This window comes from Lissotriton vulgaris, chromosome 4_1 (assembly GCF_964263255.1).
Source record: "Lissotriton vulgaris chromosome 4_1, aLisVul1.2, whole genome shotgun sequence".
In the NCBI taxonomy this organism is placed as follows: Eukaryota; Metazoa; Chordata; class Amphibia; order Caudata; family Salamandridae; genus Lissotriton; species Lissotriton vulgaris.
Genome location: NC_141691.1, coordinates 1,805,390,813 through 1,805,409,582, shown reverse-complemented (window position 1 = coordinate 1,805,409,582; position 18,770 = coordinate 1,805,390,813). Strand labels below are relative to the sequence as shown.

Genomic DNA, 18,770 nt, shown 5'->3' with positions numbered 1-18,770 from the left:
CTGAAATGCCAGAAACCGGTCCCCGGTAGCTTGTCTCCTTTCTGGTAAAGAATTGGCTTGGTAGTTTAGTCTGCCCTGTTCCCATGATGCACTGGGCCAGGGACAGACTGATTTGCATATAGCCAGGTTCTGAGCTGGGATGGGGCAGTGAGATAAATAACGGTGATGGATCAAGCCCTGATCTTTGGACTGGGTAAGAGTGGTCTGCTCAATTCAGACACTCTGTTCATCACCACCCCCTTTTGTAAATCGATGGTATTTAACAGGACATCCACATTTTAACAGTGTAAGTGCCAACAACTGTATGTTATGCTGGATTTCTGAAGGCAAAACCTGTAATACTAGATAATTAGATGCTCAATTACTACATTGCAATTAGGAAACCAGAGGCCACATAACTGAAGTTTCTTGGGGGTGCAACAGGTGTTTGTGCACGCTTTGCGCGTCCCTGGGGCACTTTAGTATTATGAAAGGGGATGCATCACCTTTAATAATACCAATAGCGCGGGCACCCATAAAGCGCCACTGCTATTATCAGAGGGAATTCCATGCAAATGAGGGGTTCCCTTTGCCTCTGTGCCCACTGTGAATAATAGACACTGGTGCATAGGAAAAGAAGCTGTAAGGAGTCCTACTAACAGCCTAGGAGGTGGTGCACCTAGGAGCGCAACATCTAGGAGGTTGTGCAATGTCAGTGTGTCCCCTTGCAGGCGGGTTCAGTCACTCACTGCACCCGCCTGCAATGGGATCTCTTATCCCGCTTCAAAATGCATACTGGTTCCTGCCTGTACTGGGAAACACAGATCGGGTTCAAAGCTGATGCTCTGTTTTACACAAAAATGGCCTGTCTCCAGAACAACGTGAGTTTGAGACTGCCCTGGGAGGGACAGCGAATTCATCCTAACACAGCGCAATTTTCTTGTTTGCACCGGAGCACATTTTAAAAGGGGCATTTAGCGCAAACAAGGAAAATGCGATGTATCTGTGATAAAGCCTCAGGAGATATTAGTTTTGATTAGATGCAGTTATTAATGTAACCACCCTAGGGAAGTTGTAATGAGGGACAGTAGTTCTGACAAGCGGTACTAGGTGCACGGAGGAGGAGAAGAGTTCACTATATGCATGGGGAGACATCATAACTTGAAGGATTTGGGTGTTTACCGGACGGAATGGAGCTGCATTTGGTTGGGATTGTAAAAGAAAACAGTTGATAAACTGAACTCTCACCTACAATTGTCAGTTTATCCAGCTGCCAAAAAGTGAATTGAATGTATTAAGGGTCATGGGGACTTAACATAACCATACGGAAAAGAAACCACAAAGAAAAGTTGTTAGTGTGATATTACTATATTTTGTTATTGATACATACAATCAGTATCATGACAGTGTGTCACACATCGAATAATAAATAGGAATTAATAGCAATATCAACATTATTACTAATTGATCATACATATTTGAATTAATCAAATTGTTACATTGCAAAACTTCAAAAAATGTTAACATTCAAATAACAGAATTGGTCATAAACATAGCACTGAAGTAGCCAACACGCGTTTCCCATAATTCCTACTTCTTCAGGGCAAATTTAGCATTTGAGACAAGCAGCAAATGAAAGCTTCCATGGTGTACTGTTCAAAAAACGATGTCCTGACTGACATGGAATAATATACTTCTTGGACTCCAATTACATTGTATCTCTTTCAATCAGGAAATTCTGCGTGGCCGAACAGCAAAATTCCAAATGTAACAACCAATTAAGGCACCAAGATAAGTTTCATACTACAATCACTTCAAAGACATGGTGAAATGCAACGGCGAGATACCGCATAAACCTCCTTATTCAACAGTTTTTCACCATGTCTTTGGTTGTCTTAATTTCTTACTAGCTTTAGCGTACTTTATGGATTGTGTTGATCTTATCAAAATACACAAACTATATTACCATAAGCATTGGAAAGAATGACATCCTGTCCAATAAGCGATGATGGTGAAGGATTGTTGAAGGCCACACGATGAAAAGAGACTGATGAATTGCAAATAAAACCATCAAAGCCAAAACTCCACTCTGCGCTTCGGCTGCATTCGGAGGGATTCAGAAGAGCGCTTCTTGGAACTACTTTACGGCCCACAGCACCTGCTGGAAAAAAGCATATGCCTTACATTAGCCAGACAATAGATGTGTCACTCCACATCAGTACCACAGTTACTGTGATTGCTTCCTCAAATGCACATGTGTAATGGATAGCAATTTTTTTTAAGCTAGGCGCATTCGCCACTATGACGTTTAAGATAGCCAATAAAAATGGTTTGGAACTGAACAGGAAAGACTCTTGCCAAACTCAAGGGCTTATTTACAACACCCTTGCACTACCCGTGCACCACTTTTCCCATGTGAAAAGAGGCACTGCAGCGGAACAAGGGCTTGAAAATAAGCTCCTCAGAGACAACATATTGATTCAGTTACGAATTTTCATGTCATATCCCCTCACCCAGACGGCTTCTATCTAACTGATTAAGAAAGATAATTTGAGAAGCTAAAATACAGGAATATCTGGCCTCCCAATAAGAACATATCCCTGTAAAGGAGCAGCAACTAGTACATGGAAATGGCGTGCATCTATATAAACATTATTTTTTGATCTGCAACTGGTAACTCCAGATATAGAGTAAAATTGACAATTAATAATAAATTACTTTTTAGTTTCCAGTACCCTTTCTATAATTCCATCAATTAGAGTTAAATGTAGATGCTTGACCGGGGGGGGGCGCTAGAGGGCGCACTGCAGAATGGCCGCACTGCCGTGAGGCTCCTGCTGCCCGGAGCTGTTATCCGTTTATTGATCCTGCTGACCATCACTGCGCCCTGATCTGACCCCGGATCTTTGCTGATATACCTGCTGGGCACCCACGGTCCAACTCCTGTGCTGATCGGTGCTTGCTAGCCGAAGTTACGAGGACTCCAAGTTTTCCCCGACTTGCGCTCTGGAGGTCGGCTGCTTCATAGCCCGGCGTCACTTTCTACTTTAGCCCGAGGCTTCGCACGTGGGGTGGAGGCCCGAGCCCCCCTCCCTCCTCCGGACCAGATTGCCGACTAAACGCGCTGCGATGCGCTCCCTCGGGACGAGTCTGGGTGACGGTCGCCACTTCTGGCTGTACCGGAGCTGTGAAATAGCGGAGGCGTTGCGGCCTGTCGATTGGGCGCGAAGGAGGCGAGCCCTTGGCCTGAGAGGAGCGGCGGCCATTGTTTCATCGGGAGTGGCGGGTTATCCATGCCTGCTCGTGCCCCCGACTGCGGTGAGTGGTCGAGTGTTGGAAACAGCCTACGATTTGGCCTTTGTCGCTTTGTTTGCCCCCTCAAGCTGGTAGCTGTTTGTCATGGGGAAACCAGACACTAAGCAGTCCAAATTATCCTTTGACGCGCGGGCGGCCAGGAGGGGTACGCGCCTGGTGCAGGAGGCCGGGAGTTCACGATCTCCCCCCCCCCGCCTGTCGCTGACACGGAGCCGCGGCCGCAGGCCCCGGACTTTCAGCAGATGATGCAGGAGATGAGGCAAGGATTTGCCACTATAGTGGACAAAGTGGACAAACTGTCGTCGCGCATGGATGCGGTGGTGCAGAAACTGGATGTGCATGAGGAACGCCTAACATCGGCGGAACAGCGCATCTCTGATCACGACGATACTGCTGCCACCCATACCACCCAGTTGGCGAGACTGGACAATATATTGCGGGTGATTGCTGCTAAGAATGAGGAGTTGGAGGCGAGGAGTCGGCGCAACAACGTACGTATAGTAGGTGTGCCGGAGACGGCGAATGTTGGGAAAATGGAGACATATGTGGAGAGACTCCTTGTCGGTGCCATTGGTACGGAGGCCTTCTCGTCGCAGGTCATCGTTGAGAGGGCGCACCGCTCGCTTGGGCCTAGGCCGGCCTCTGGGGCTGCGCCGCGCCCTATAATTGCACGGCTGCTGAATTACCGCGACCGGGACGCTGCCCTCAGAGCGGCCCGCACTAATCGTACCCTGTCCTTTGATGGGGTTAACTTTACCGTGTACCCGGATTTCACGCCGATGGTGCAGGACCAGCGTCGTAAATTCCTAGGGGTAAAGAAGAAGCTTCGAGACCTTCAAGTGGACTACGCTTTGCTTTATCCTGCTAAGCTGAGGGTGACCTATCAGGCAAAGCAACACTTTTTCACTAACCCGCAGCATGCTGAGGACTTTGTTAAGCGTCTCAAGCGAGAACGATCGGCTGCGGACCGGGGTGATGACCGGGACCCCGGCGGCGATCAGTCGGCGGCTGAGGAGGAGGTCGCTTGAATGGGGTGATTTTACATTCATGAGACGGTGATGGCGCCGGCTACTTCTGTGGCCTCGGTGCTGCCTTGCCTAGTACTGTGGAGGATAATCATGTTGGATTGCTGCTTTGTGTTTGAATATCGGTCCTTGGGGACAGCATGGGGACGATGGTTGGCGCCTTTTTTTGTGCTCCGGGCACCCACCCCCGCACTGCGCCTGGGCCGTGTGAGACTCGTTGGCTCAGAGACTGGCGTGGTGTGTGGGAGTGGTGCTGTGCACCTCTAGTGGGTACCCCATAGGGTGTCCCCCACTATTGCCTTTGTTTGGGATTCTAGTCCTTTGTTGGTTGACTGGATGGATGTTTGGGGTGAGAGGGGGGTGGGTGTTTATGTGTCCTGATAGTTGGGGATTCATCCGGTGGGAGGTGGGGGAGGGGACTATATGGTTGGCACGAGGTTGGCCCGGTCCTTTTGATTGTGGTGCTTTTTGCTTTTGCTGTGTGCTTGCGCGGATACGGCCGCATTTCTGCTGTACTGGCTGGTCCTTTGGCCTGCTGGACCTTATTGGTTCTATGACCTTTGCCTCCGTTATCCCTAGACCGGAGTGGCATGGCCGCTATCTCCGTTTGCTGGATGGACGTGAGCGTGTTACGGGGGGAACGCGCATGCGTGTTGAGGACCGGGAGAGATGTGTATACTGCGCATTGAGTGTTGCACTTCTTGCGTGCCTGTTGTACGTATGGTGCTGTTTGGGGATGGGCGGTGGGTTTCTAGTTGGTTGGCTTGGAGATGGCTGGGATGATTGTGGAGTGTATGTAGTGGGGCGGTTGTGGGGTGGGCGGGTGAATTGCTGTTGTTTGACATTGAAAGTCTGTTACACTGCCCCGCGTCACTGGGTCCTATGGTGCCCGGATCATGGCTGATGTCGACTGACACTATAGACAAGATATCGATATTGTCCTGGAATGTACGGGGTCTTAATGATGCCAGAAAATGTCGAAATGTGCTACAGTATTTGGATAGGCATGCTATTCATGTGGCCCTCCTGCAGGAGACGCATCTGCGACGTGGGCCTGCTCCTAGGTTTGGTGGGCGGTGGGCTGCGGTTAGGGTATTTGCATCGTACTCCTCGTATGCTCGTGGGGCTGTTATTCTTGTTAAAAGATCACTCGCCTTTCAAGAACTGGGGTCGGTGGAGGATCCTGAGGGGCGCTATGTGCTGTTATGGGGGCGGCTTGGGCAAGTCACTGTGCTGTTTGTCAATTACTATGCTCCTAATGTTGATACGCCTGCTTTCGTCCTTACCCTGTGGGGCCATGTTCTTGCTGTCGATGCCTCCCATATTGTGTGGGGGGGTGATTTCAATCTTGCATTTCAAGCTCTGATGGATAGGTCGGAAGGATGCCCTCAGTACAATGTGCAAGCTAGGGATGTATTGCGGGGCATTGTTGAAGAAGCTGGACTGATTGACTGTTGGAGGTATGCTCATCCTGCCACTAGGGAGGGCACGCATTACACTGCGCATGGGCGAGGCTTGACTATGTCTTTCTCTCCAGGGGGCTGGTAGCCGGTCTGCGGGAGGCGGTACATTTGGCTCGGACATACTTGGATAACTGTCCGGTGAGGGTTGTGCTTTATGTGCCCGGGTTGCACAGGCCGCGCCCACCTTGACGCCTTTTCCCGACTGCCCTGCTTGACCCTGTGTTTAAAGCGGAGCTTGGCGAGGAGGTGGAAGCGTTCTTCCCGAGGAACAAAGGCTCTGTTGATAGCGTCAAGGTGATATGGGAGACTTTTAAGGTTACGATCCGGGGTGTCACTATATCCAAGAGTTGTGGGATGCTTAAATTGATAGTTCGAACTCTCGAGAGCTTGGAGGGGGATTTACGAGACTTGGAGCGCAGATTGCAGGCTGGTTCTGATCCCGATCTACTGGGCCAGTTCCGCACCAAGCTCTCCGAATACGAGGAAGAGGCTGCCAGGGAGGCTAAACATAGGGGGAAGTACTGGACGGCGAGGAGATACTGTGAAGGAGAGAGGCCGGGGAAGGTCCTTGCTGCGCTTACTAGGCATCAAAGGTATGGTTCGGACGTGCTAGAGTTGGTTTTGCCGGATGGCACTCGCTGTCGGGACACTGCGGAGATTCAGCGTACATTTATTCACCATTACACCCAACTGTACACAACACAGCAGTCAGGGGAGACACAATATGGCGGATTCTTGGATGATTTAGCGCTCTGTTGGTTGTCGGACGATCATCGGGCGTTCTTGGGTAGACCTCTTGAGGTAGAGGAGATCAGGGGTGCCATCATGTCTTTGAATAACGGGAAGGCCACAGGGTTGGACGGCCTTCCTGCTGAATTCTATAAATGTTCTGTGGATATTATGGCCCCCGTTCTCCGTGAGGTTTTTGAGGAATCCCTGGAGGAGGGACGGCTGCCGGGCTCCATGAGAGAGGTTGCTATTACCTCGTTACTCAAGCCAGGTAAGGATCCCCTGGACGTGGGCTCCTATAGGCCCCTCTCATTACTTAATTGTGATGTCAAGATACTTGCAAAGGTTTTGGCGGTCAGATTGTCTGAGCTCATGCCTGTTATTGTCTTGCCGGACCAGTCGGGGTTTGTGCCTGGCCGCGCCACTTCCCACAATCTTCGGACTTTGTTTTCCCTTATCCCGACTATTGCTCCTGAGCTTCCGGTCGCCGCCATCTTCCTAGACGCTACTAAGGCGTTTGATTCGGTGGAGTGGGGTTACCTTATTGATGTCCTCTGCCGGATGGGGTTTCCTCGGATCTTTATATCTTGGATCAAGCTCCTGTATACCGACCCGGTGGCAAGAGTGGTGGTAAATGGTGTGCTTTCCCCCCAATTTCCTCTTACTAGAGGAACCCGACAGGGATGTCCCCTTTCGCCCCTCCTATTTGCCATCGCCATAGAGCCTTTGGCTTGCAGGATTCGACAGAGACACCAGCAGAGCGCGTTCAATTGTTTTCAATGCCAGATCGGGATCTCTTTTTATGCGGATGATGTCACGCTCTATGTTAAGGATCCACAGAACAACCTTAATGCGCTCTTGCGTGAGCTGGTGGCTTTCGGGGGTGTCTCCGGGATACACATTAACTGGCAGAAGTCCCAACTCTTCCCGCTCACCGCCGCGGTTCATAGATTTTCTCTTGATTTCCCTTTGGAGTGGTGTGATTCGGAGCTGCGGTACCTCGGCATTGTTGTGTCATTGGACAGGGAAGAGACTATCAGGCTTAACTACGGCGTGGCTATTACTAAACTAGCGGATGACGTCACTAGATGGATGTCGTTGCCTCTTTCCATGGCTGGTCGGGCGTCCCTTGTCAAAATGGTGGTCCTGCCCAGGTTCCTGTATCTTTTTCAAAATATTCCATATCACACTGGGGCTTACTTTTTTCGTAGGCTCCATTCGGAGCTCATCCGATTGTTCTGGGGGGGCAAACAGCCACGTGTGGCGTGGGCTACCCTTACATTACCCTATGCTGATGGGGGCTTTGATGTCCCTGACTTCGAGCTTTATTATCTTAGCGCTCAAACGCACTATGCCTACCATTGGATGCGCCCCACGCCATTTATGCCACAAATCGCGGCTGAACATTGGGTTGCCCATCCGCTCCCACTGGAGGGAATGGTGCTGGGCACTGTGTCCGATGTGGACACACCTCAAACGATGGTGACATGCACAGTGGACGCTTGGAAACGGGTGGCGCGATTGTTGGGTGTTTCCTTTCTCTACTCGCCTGCACTGCCCCTAGCCTATCACCCGGCTCTATATCTTTTGCAGGAGACGGGGTTTCAGCGTCTTTGTAAGCGGCTTGGTATCCTTACATGGGGGGGCATTTTTCATGAGGGTGCTTTCCATACACAGGCTCAGTTTTTTGGATCTGCCGACTGTTCCCCTTTGGAGCTGTTTTATTATGTTCGTCTGAGACAGGGCCTGCGTACCTTGTTGCCGGATTTCCCTTCGGAGCCGGAGGTGACCCTTCCTCTCCATGTACTCTTGGTCTCAGATGGTCGTCATTTAGTTTCGAAGTTGTATGGGGCCATTCGTCGGCAACGGTCTGTCCCGACCAGCCGGGTGCGGGAGCAATGGGATGCTGAGCTGGGCGTCACTATTACTGACGAGCAATGGACGTACTGCTGTGGTCTTACTGCCAATGTCTCCTCCAGTTGCCGTCTGAAGATCATACATTACAAATTCGTCCAAAGGTTTTATTACACCCCGGCGAGGAAACTTCGGTTTCATTTGGCGGAAGATGACAGATGTGCTAGGTGCCGAGCAGAGGGTGCCGACTTTCTGCATTTGGCGTGGGGATGTGCGGGTGTTCTGGAATATTGGGTTCAAGTCCATGCGGCTCTTCAGATTATGACTGATGATGGAGTATTGTTCGACCCCTTGGTGCTACTGCTGGGATATACCAGGGACGTACCTGCCCTCCACCGTAGATTTGCCGACGTGGCATTGTTGTTGGCTAAACGTAGAGTTGCCTGTTGTTGGGGTCGTGGCAGGGTGCCACAGTTCAAGGATTGGCTACGTGATCTCATTTATTGTCAGGACCAATATAATGTCTATGCGGAGCTGATGCCCGTGAGGTGTAGGCCCAAGGATTTTTGGAGCCCGTTACAGGTGTACCTCCTCACTAGAGAGGGGCAGGACTCTGAATCTGAAAGTGAGGACCGGGTTGGGGTTGGTTGAATCTGGCGTAGAGTTTGAGATATTACACTGCAATTGCTGGTCCTGTGGCGTTGGTTGGGGGGTGGATTATCCCCTTCTTCTGTGGAGATGAGGGATCTGTATGCCTTTCTGTGACACTCCTATGACCGCGATGGTGGTCCGATGCCTGTCTGCTTACTGTTGGCGAACTGGGGGTGGGCCTGAGTGGACTACGTCATGCTTGGAGGGGGACTTTTCCGCTGGTAGGTTGGGACTCTCCCTTTCCTTTGGGTTTGTGTTCTGACAGCTTCTGCTCCTGCCATTGTATGCCATTCTGTTCGGATGTACTATGTAATGCCCGTTTGTGCTCACTGCTTGCCTTATCCATTGCTGACTGCACTGTATTATATGTCGACCTGTATTCCGGACTCGCTGATTGTGTCGTCCTTTTGTATTATCCATGAATGACTGTATATATCATGATTGCACTGCCTTTTGTCTGGCTTATCTCCAAATAAAGGTTTAAAAAAAAAAAATGTAGATGCTTGACCATGCACGCCAGTTCATCTCAACGTGCTATATTTGCCATGTATCTCTCATGTCTTTTCTGTTTTCGGGCCATGTAAGCTTATTACTTTGTGGTAAATGTGGGAGTGAGGAGAGAAAGTGCCTGGAAAATGGGAAACATTCACTGCTGACTGAGATGGGTTTAGGAAAATTTAAGGAGGAGTTTACGGGGTGACCAGCTAATACAACACACTCATCTACAAAAGAGTAAGTCTATTCCTATTCATAAATTACACTTCTGAAGTTACCACCGCCTTAATGGTGTCGATATATCACAATTCCACATTCCTTCTCAAAAAGAGAGACAAGAGAGTTGCAGTCAAGAGTCCCTCAAATTATCAGCTGGTTCATTGTCTCAGTGGTGCCATTAAACTCTAAGGAGGGTAAAATGTTAAAACATAGTTAGAACTGAGTTATTGACAATTACCTGTAAGCGATCCGTCAACATCAATCAGAACAACTTCATGCTCCCATCTGAAGCCAGCCTTGTTACTTGTGTTAATAAACTGGATCCCATCAAACTTTGCACTCCAGCCACCGCATCTGTCTGTACACACCCCCACGACAGAAGTCACACCAATGGCAGCACAGCTGCGATCAAAATTTATGAAGTCTGTTGAAGAAACTGTAAGTCCTTCATCGAAAGGCAGGACAATGCCTCTGGAAGAGCAGTATGAAGAACCCAGTCCAAGCTCATTCAAATACCCAACAATGGTGGCATTCGTTATGACAGCTCCGTTGGCCTCCCCCCATCCTCCAACATAGTCGAGGAGTATTCTCTTAGTCTCTATGCCAGCATTCTCATTGTTTACCATTAGAAAATTCCGGAAATGAAGAGCACCACCATTCACCCATTCAGCTCCTTTTTGGCAATTCCAGGTTGTCAATGAATCAAATATGGCAGACTGTGGCGTGCCGTAATAGCATCTGCCTCCCTGTGTGGGGAAATAGGACTCAAAGATCCAAAGGCCATACCATCCCTGGGAGTGGACAGTGTTGTTATAGAACTCTCCAAGAGGAATCTGTTTCTGGCAAATATTTGGGTCAAAGGATGGCTCATCAGGGTGGTCATGCATTCTGTACCAAAAACCAAAGTGGGTTCCCCCCGCTGCAGCATTGTGCCTGATCGTGTTGTTTGGATTGGTCACCCAAAATGCAGCTGGAGTAATGTCATCATTCAGGAGACTGGTGCTCTGCCTGACAAACACTGCAAGGTTGTACTGCAAAACATTGCCATGTTCTATCCCATCTTCTATGAAAAATGCTCCTCCCATGATATCATATATAACATTATTCTCCACTAGAAGATGGTGTGTGTTGTGAATGCTCACAGCCCTGTTGTATGTCTGATGAATTGCACAACCCCTCACATAAGACGTAAACTGCATATCACCCATCAGATGCCAGTGTATGGGGTACCGTCCCAATCTAAATGCTTGACCAGCATGAAATACCTGTAAAAAAGAAAATAATATGTATTTATTTATTTTATTTATTTATAACATTTGTAAAGCGCATCTGCAACCCTACGGGCATCCTGGCGCTAGATCACTGTAATGCCAATAGGATTGGATATTTGTAACACGTGATAACCCAGTACCTCCTTTAGGAGGCCTCTAGGCACAGTGAGATGGAATTATAGGAACTCATGAAGTCAATATTAGACTTAAGACATGGAATGTGGAATTGCTTATCAGTTGAAACTATAACAAAAGGATTCACTTTTTTTCAAGCAACCCAAATCATTGATCTACATATTTCTTAACTACTAATACAGCATTATAGTTTGCTGCAGACAACAGTAGCAGTTGATGATGGCCCTCAGCCCAATTTGAAAGCCTGAGCTTCATGTAAGTTTGAAGGTTTATAATGAGTGTGAGGTGCCTTTATAACTGCGGTACCCAGAGGAAAAAGTGCAATAACAGTTTTAGAACATTCCACCTACTGAGTGTAGAATGGCCTAAATTAACTGTAAGAAAGAAAGGCAGAGCTTCAAGTGTAGAATCAGAAGGTCTATACAGGCCATTATTAACCCTCAGCCACTTTTTCTTGTTTTCAATGGATCACTCACTATCACAATGTTTCAAAGAAGTGTTACTGCAATCAGAATATTGGCAACCCCCACCATAAATAGGGAGAAATGCGGGAGTAGGGATGCCTCTCATTTTTTTGACTGGGTAGATAACAGGCTCTATACTTATACGGAGCAACCTCAGCCTCTTCAGAAACCGCAAGAGAAGGAGCATAGACAGCTGTGCCTGAACCCAATGTCTCAGAAGAATACCGTCTGAAGAGGCTGAAGCCATGCAGCAGGAAATTTGAGCAGTTTTTTTCACTGAGACATTCAGATGCAATTACACCTCCCACAGCACTCACTGTTTGGACCACAGCTTGGCCACAACACATTGAAGGAAAGTTAAAGGAGTTTAACCTTAATAGAACCCAGCTAAGGAATCTTGCTGACCTACTGCAAACGTTTTTTATGGCAATTGTCCTCTCTGCTATTACTCAAACTCAACTTGACCTTTCATGGCAGCCCTAAACACTGTAGTAAGGATAGTGCCAAGCACTAAACTACCTGACCTTGCAGTCATCCCACTCCAGACTTTGTCTATTGAATTTGAGAGTGTATATAAATTGGCTTCAATAGGGTATTTATTTCTCCACTTTGGAAACCCAAAGTACCTTTTCCAAACATTTACCTTTTCTGTAAAACACTTTCTATGAAGCTCTGACACCCTTAGTATGAAAGACTTTTAAAAGAACAGCATCTCCTGAAACACCTTTATGATCTAGAATTTCATTCTAATAGACCAAGTTAGTCTCAATGGTGAAAATCCGGAACAAGTAAATGAGATGACCTACCTGGGCGTGGTCCTAGACTATAGATTAAGATGGACTGCCCAGATGGATGTATTGTCATTAAAATGGTCTCAGTTGAGTGGGACATTGGTCAAGGAGCAGAGATCCTCTCTTAATAAGAGAGTGAGCCCAGCCCTTAAAATATATAACATCAAGATCAGAACGGCCATTGTATATGGAGCAGATCTTTGGGGCTATGTCAACTTGTCCCAACTTGAGAAAATACAAAATAAGTTTTTACGAAACTTGGTGGGTCTTCCTCAATCGACCCCTATGCTTCCTTTAATGTTGGACTTGGGTTGTTATCCAATAGAGGAATTGGCAAAATTGAGAATTATTCTACTATGGAGGAGAATATGGGTGACCCCTTAATTGGCTACATTCGCTGTGGGAATAGAAGATCTTAGACGAATAGTGGGTAGTGGCAATCTCCTCTGGTTCAAAGCGGTTAAATCCATCAAAAGAACAGAAGGCTTACTGTTTCAGCAACATGATCAGTGGCATTACATGATATATTCTTGTACTGAGGGTTCCCTACTTCCAATCACTGTGTGAAGCAGTCCAGGAGTCTTGATGGTGGTTACACCCTCGATAGTATTAAAGACTTTCTACTTTGGAAACACTAGCTTAAAAAGCCTTCTCTCTACAGAATCTTCTTGGGGCATTTGTATTAATCTTTGTTGTTTGGTATGTGTTTTGAACTAGGTGCTAAACAGGAAGGTCCATTGCCCATGCAGACTTAATTTATTTTACTTAAATTGCTCTTATATTTTATACACAGACATAATTATCAACTTGTTCGCTTCTGTTTCAGGGTCTTTCAAGTCTTCCAGCTAGTCACATTATTTAGAGCTCTTTCCATCCCTTTTCATCTAACTTAAAATATTGAATTACAAATTTAACTGATCAGTTCTGACCCATTTTTGTGTGTATGGCTATGTGGCAATAGTTGTTTCAGGTCTATTTATTAGGAACCTGAATCAAACGGTTTTGTGCTGTGTTGCACCCCCACAAAATTATGGGGCATATTATCAAGACAGGCATAACATGATTGCCGTTTTAGCGGCATTAAAGTGCCGCTAAAACGGCGATAATGGGCTTGATAATATGCTCTATGGAATTCCAATTGAAGCCCAGGTTAGATGTGAAGGACATCAAGCAACAGGGAAACCATTGGGTGTTATAGTTTTACATTCCCAAATGATTTTGCAACTGGAATTTGATTTGCTATACTGGGAATAAACACACCAAATCAGCATGTTCTCTGCCAACACAGCCTGATGATTTGAGGACCTTTGTGCATTGTCCATTGTTACAGGGAAAATGCCAATGACCCTACCGACATAGATTTATGTTATCATTAAAACAATTTTTTGATGACGGATGATATAGTATTTCTACTCTCCAAAAATCTTGGGGCATATTATCAACAACTAGCGATATTTATCGCTAAAGAAGCTTAGCGAAATTTTTTTTGACGCCAAGCATCGCCGGATTTTATCGCAGAGATAACGTGCTATTAGCAACGTTTATCTCCAATGCGATAAAATATTCGGCGATAGCGGCGAAATGCGTGAATTTCGCTGGAAAACCAGCGATATTCACGCATCATCGCAAATAGGGTCTTAACCTGAATATCCACCTCCCATTGGATATACAGGTTAAGAACTGGTCTGAGCAGGCGTTAGTTTTCAGCAATATTCGCGCTTAGCACAATTTTTTTTATTGCTACGTCTGCCTTGCTAATAGGCGATAGCGACGTTAGCGATTGCTTTCAGTCGCTAACTGGTTGGGTACGCCCACTTTGCATGTCATTAGCGATAAATATCGCTGACATGCAAAGCGGGCCCCAAACCCTTCACTTTCACCTAAAAGCTGTCGCTAACGGATGTCTAATAGGATGATAAAATAACTGCCGCTTTGCGGCCGAAAACGGCCACAAATGCGGCGATAATTTACTTTTGCCTGCCTTGATAATATGCCCCCTTATCTTCAGTCTCCGAAGAGTAAATAACAAAGTACCCAGAATGTGTCTGCACTTTAAGAACAGGCATTACATTGAACTGCCGTTAAACGATCTATACTGACTTCTGCTTAGATTCAAGATCAAGTTCAGATCTTTGCACAATATGCAAGGAGCGTCCTGGGGAACAGACCCTGGAGACCTTTGGAAATTTGCTCAGCTTCCTTCTTCAGCACTGGACCTGTTATCCTCTTCAGCTCACCTGGTCCAACAACAATCCTTTAAAAGACTAAAGAATGTTAAAAGTATTTGCAGTTCCAGAGCACAAAACTATGGAGCACCCTTAGCACATGCTTTCAAAAAGCCCATCACCTCTAATTTAGGAAATTCATTAAAGATGTAAATTGTAAACAGGCTGTCAATTGAGTCTTACATCTTAATGGGACCAACGGAAGAATGGCAGATCTTGGTTCATTCTGCGCATCTGTGCAATGCTAATTTTTTATCAGAAGTTTGATTTTTTTATTGTCCTCCTCCGAATGTTACAGCAGTAGAAGGAGGAGACTGAGGAGATGTGAAGCAGTTAACACATTTATATATATATATATATATATATATATATATATATATATATATATATATATATATATATATATGTAGTCCAAAGCGGCGTTCCAAGCGTGCACTCGGGTACAAAAAAGATCCACACTTACACTGCAGGTCTGTCAAAAAGGTAGGGTTTATTCACGCCATAAGCCATACGTGACGCGTTTCGCACTCCATGAGTTGTGAACAAGCACTCATGGACTGCGAAACGCGTCACGTATGGCTTATGGCGTGAATAAACCCTACCTTTTTGACAGACCTGCAGTGTAAGTGTGGATCTTTTTTGTACCTGAGTGCACGCTTGGAACGCCGCTTTGGACTACATATTGATTACCGGTTGCCTCACCGGCAGCGCGCCACCCCCACTTGACGAGGGATACCCCACAGAGGCGATCTTTGGACTCATATATATATATATAATATATATATATATATATATATATATATATATATATATATATATATATATATATATATATTACGTAGGGGCACACTTTAAAAATTGTTTATTAAAAAAAGGATTCTTGGAGGGTAAAGATTAATTCTTAGCAACCATGAGCTAAATAGTATTGGCCACTGCCTGACAGCTGAGATAACCAATTGTATCGCCACGTAGATAGATATAGCATATTATGAAGCCTAATGAATGATATAAAATTTACTCTGCTTATAACTTAGAGAAGTCCAAACAATCATTGATGCCTAGGTGTTGAAAAGACAGTGGAATTTATAACAAGCTATGTGATGAACACTTTCTGTCTTCGAAAAAGAAACTTATTTTGGCATTATCACAATGCTAAATTTTTAAATAAAACTGAAAAAGCAAAATACCTCTACGTATTCAATCCTCCCAATTGCAAGTTGTTTTTTTGGCTGCGGCGCGTGGAACATGATGCAACCACCAAACTGATCACTGCCAATTTCTTCACCAAAGCGGCTCTGGAAACACGTCTGAGTGGCAAATTGGCCTGTAAAAGCATGACGACTTGTAAGTAAGGCACGTTCTTCCATAAGTAAATCTGTTTAGTCTCCCAGGCACACGAACATAATTGATGAAGGAAGAGGAATGAGTTATAATAGTAGGACAATGAAGAGAGGTGGTAAAATGTAGAGGTTAAAAGGGCTACTTCAATCTGAATATTTGTAATTGTTTGAAAGTGCTCCCACCTACATGTTTCTCATGGCTTCTGTGCCCTATCTTTGGAATCTGCAGCGACTGTTAGGGTTACCAAAGATATAACTGCCACAAATAGTGTTTGTCATGATACTGACCTTATCTAACCTCTCTGGGAAACCCAGACCTTATGGAGTATTACCTAGTCTCCCAATGTTCCGGTTCTGGTTTTTTTCCAGGCATGTTTTAACATTGAGTCCTCCCTTCTATTATGAACTTTCTAGTTTAGCTGACTATATTGCGTTGTGTAATGTGGAACTTATTTTACACTTTGGATAAATATTTTGTGTACAAATATTTAACCACCGTTTACAAAGCTCCCTAGTGTAGTACTACTCATGTGGTGCGAAACAATACACAAACCTCAGTGTGGAGACCTCCACCACTGCCTCTCATCTTTCTGTGCGGAGAACTTCACCAGTCTGCCATAGATTTCTACGGATATACTAATACATGTATAGGTAAATGTGGAGGGACCAGGACAATCGCTGGACAATGGGTAATACTTACTGCCAAATGGAATGGGCTTATGGTGATTTAAGAAAGGGTTTAGGAAGAAAAAGGTTAATACAACACACATTCAGCATTTACGACCAATGCTATTCACAAACTACACACAGGTATTACAGCCCTACTGGAATCAAAACAGATGACAATAGTACCAAACCCCAGCTTCGGAGGAAGACAAGCACCATACATAGTGATTCACAGGTATTGCAACACACGCCCATAAAATAAAGTGAGATGCCCGATCATTTTATAACTTTCAAGATTGACTATACCTATAATTACAAAAAATGTTGATTATGCCAGATTGTGACCAACATCAAAGCTTCTAATTGGTTAGATATACATGAACCTTAACAGAGATTAAACATGCTTCTAACCACAACCTATCAATTCTTCCACTTATATAAATTGTTTGCACCATTTATGCTGAAAATTATAATTATTTTGACATGTGACATATAGAATTTGGCACTCTATTTTGATAATATTCATAATCATCATTTTATATCAGATTATCAGAGAAGAAACACTATAGTACTTGTTCTATGTCTATTTCAGTCATAACTACAAATCATTATAATTTAATATTGATTTTACATCAATAATTGAATATGTGAAGTAAAAGAAGGTACAACAGGGAGGATTATGTCTATGTTGTGATTGGTTTCATTCCCAAGTTTGAACTGCTAATCAGATATATATTTTGCCAACAACACAGTCCAGGGTTATTGTGGCACTCAGTCAAAAAGATTGTGGGGAAAGGGACACCAGTCCACAAATCTTGATAGCAGATGATACAATATATTATGATATGTTATGATATTTTATGAAATTGCATATAACTTGCATAGGTCAGATTTAGAGATGTCCTGAAAGTGTTACTACAAACACAACCAAAAGGGGACTGACCAAAGAGAGAAATGATATGGGGTATATGGTATTACATTTATGAATGTAATATCAATCCACCCTAGCCAAAATAACTATGTATTACATGATATATAACAGGAAATGTATACATATATGTAAGACTCCTTCAATTATTTATGAAGGATGCCTTAATATAAGGCTTATGAATAATGACTACCGATCCCACAGTGCCTCATAATGGGTGTATGGGGAGAGGGATATAAAAAGGTAAAAGCGAAAATGAACTAACACTATGGGGTCCATTAGGATGGTGGGCAGATTGCCCCCGCCAGGCTGGCGGCAGCCATCGCCAGCTGGCGGGGGCAATCCGCCCGCCATCCTTTCCTGTATTCCCCCCTGCCATATTATTATGGCGAGGGACCAGGGCGGAAGAAAACACCGCCCGCCACTTTTCCGCCCTGGTCGCCTTGCGGCCGGGGTGGAAAATGTTTAATATGGTAGCGGTGTCTATTAGACACCGCCAGCCATATTACGATGGCAAGAGTGCAATGCCTTACCGTGGCAAAAGGCAGGCGGTCTTCACTCTGGGGGCCCCCTGCGGGTCCCCGGAGTGAAGGTGAGTGGGGAGTGCACACGGGGGGTACCTGTGGTACCCCCTTTCATTTTCATTTCCAAAGCCGCAGGCACTGCGCAGTGCCTGCCGCTTTGCAAATGAAAATGCTGTGATGTATTGTCAGCATTGTGGCGGGCGGTGCAGAGAGCACCGCCCCCCACAAAGCTGTGAATACAGGATGTGCCGCCAATGTGGCGGGCACATCCTAATGGCACCCCTGGGACCCCCGCCCTTAAGGCAGGCAGTCCCGTTTTCCGATAGGTGCCCGCCCACCATCCTAATGAGGCCCTAAGTACCTTGATCAAGACCTGTGTGGTTGAAACACATAGGTGGAGTGAGATGGCCTGCAAATAAATGAAATTACGAAATCCCCAGGAGAGTTCTGCGTTATTTTAATTTTTGCTGAACAATATATATATAGCGTAATGGAGGAATAAAGATTCCTGAAATCTCCCTGTGTCGGTGTCCGCTTCTTGGTGTGGAGAATCGGATGTGGCATTCATAAAATAAGGTACAACAGGGAGGATTTTGTCTATGTTGTGATTGGTTTCATTCCAAAGTTTGAACTGCTTATCAGATATATATATATGTCATGTGATCAAGGCCGCTGGGACGGCCGAAACGCGTCGTG

At 45.6% G+C, this 18,770-nt stretch overlaps 1 protein-coding gene across 1 annotated transcript in view; it reads right to left on the bottom strand.

The window, feature by feature from the left end:
• LOC147724582 (fibrocystin-L-like) overlaps nucleotides 1-18,770 on the bottom strand; it is a 2,246,326-nt gene that overhangs the window by 604,053 nt on the left and 1,623,503 nt on the right. Inside the window, exons 53-55 of the mRNA XM_086918063.1 lie at nucleotides 15,804-15,940; nucleotides 9,969-10,995; nucleotides 1,946-2,140 (exon numbers count right to left, since the gene is read on the bottom strand). Coding sequence (XP_086774189.1) covers nucleotides 1,946-2,140; nucleotides 9,969-10,995; nucleotides 15,804-15,940 — 1,359 coding nt within the window. The remainder of the gene's footprint in view (nucleotides 1-1,945; nucleotides 2,141-9,968; nucleotides 10,996-15,803; nucleotides 15,941-18,770) is intronic.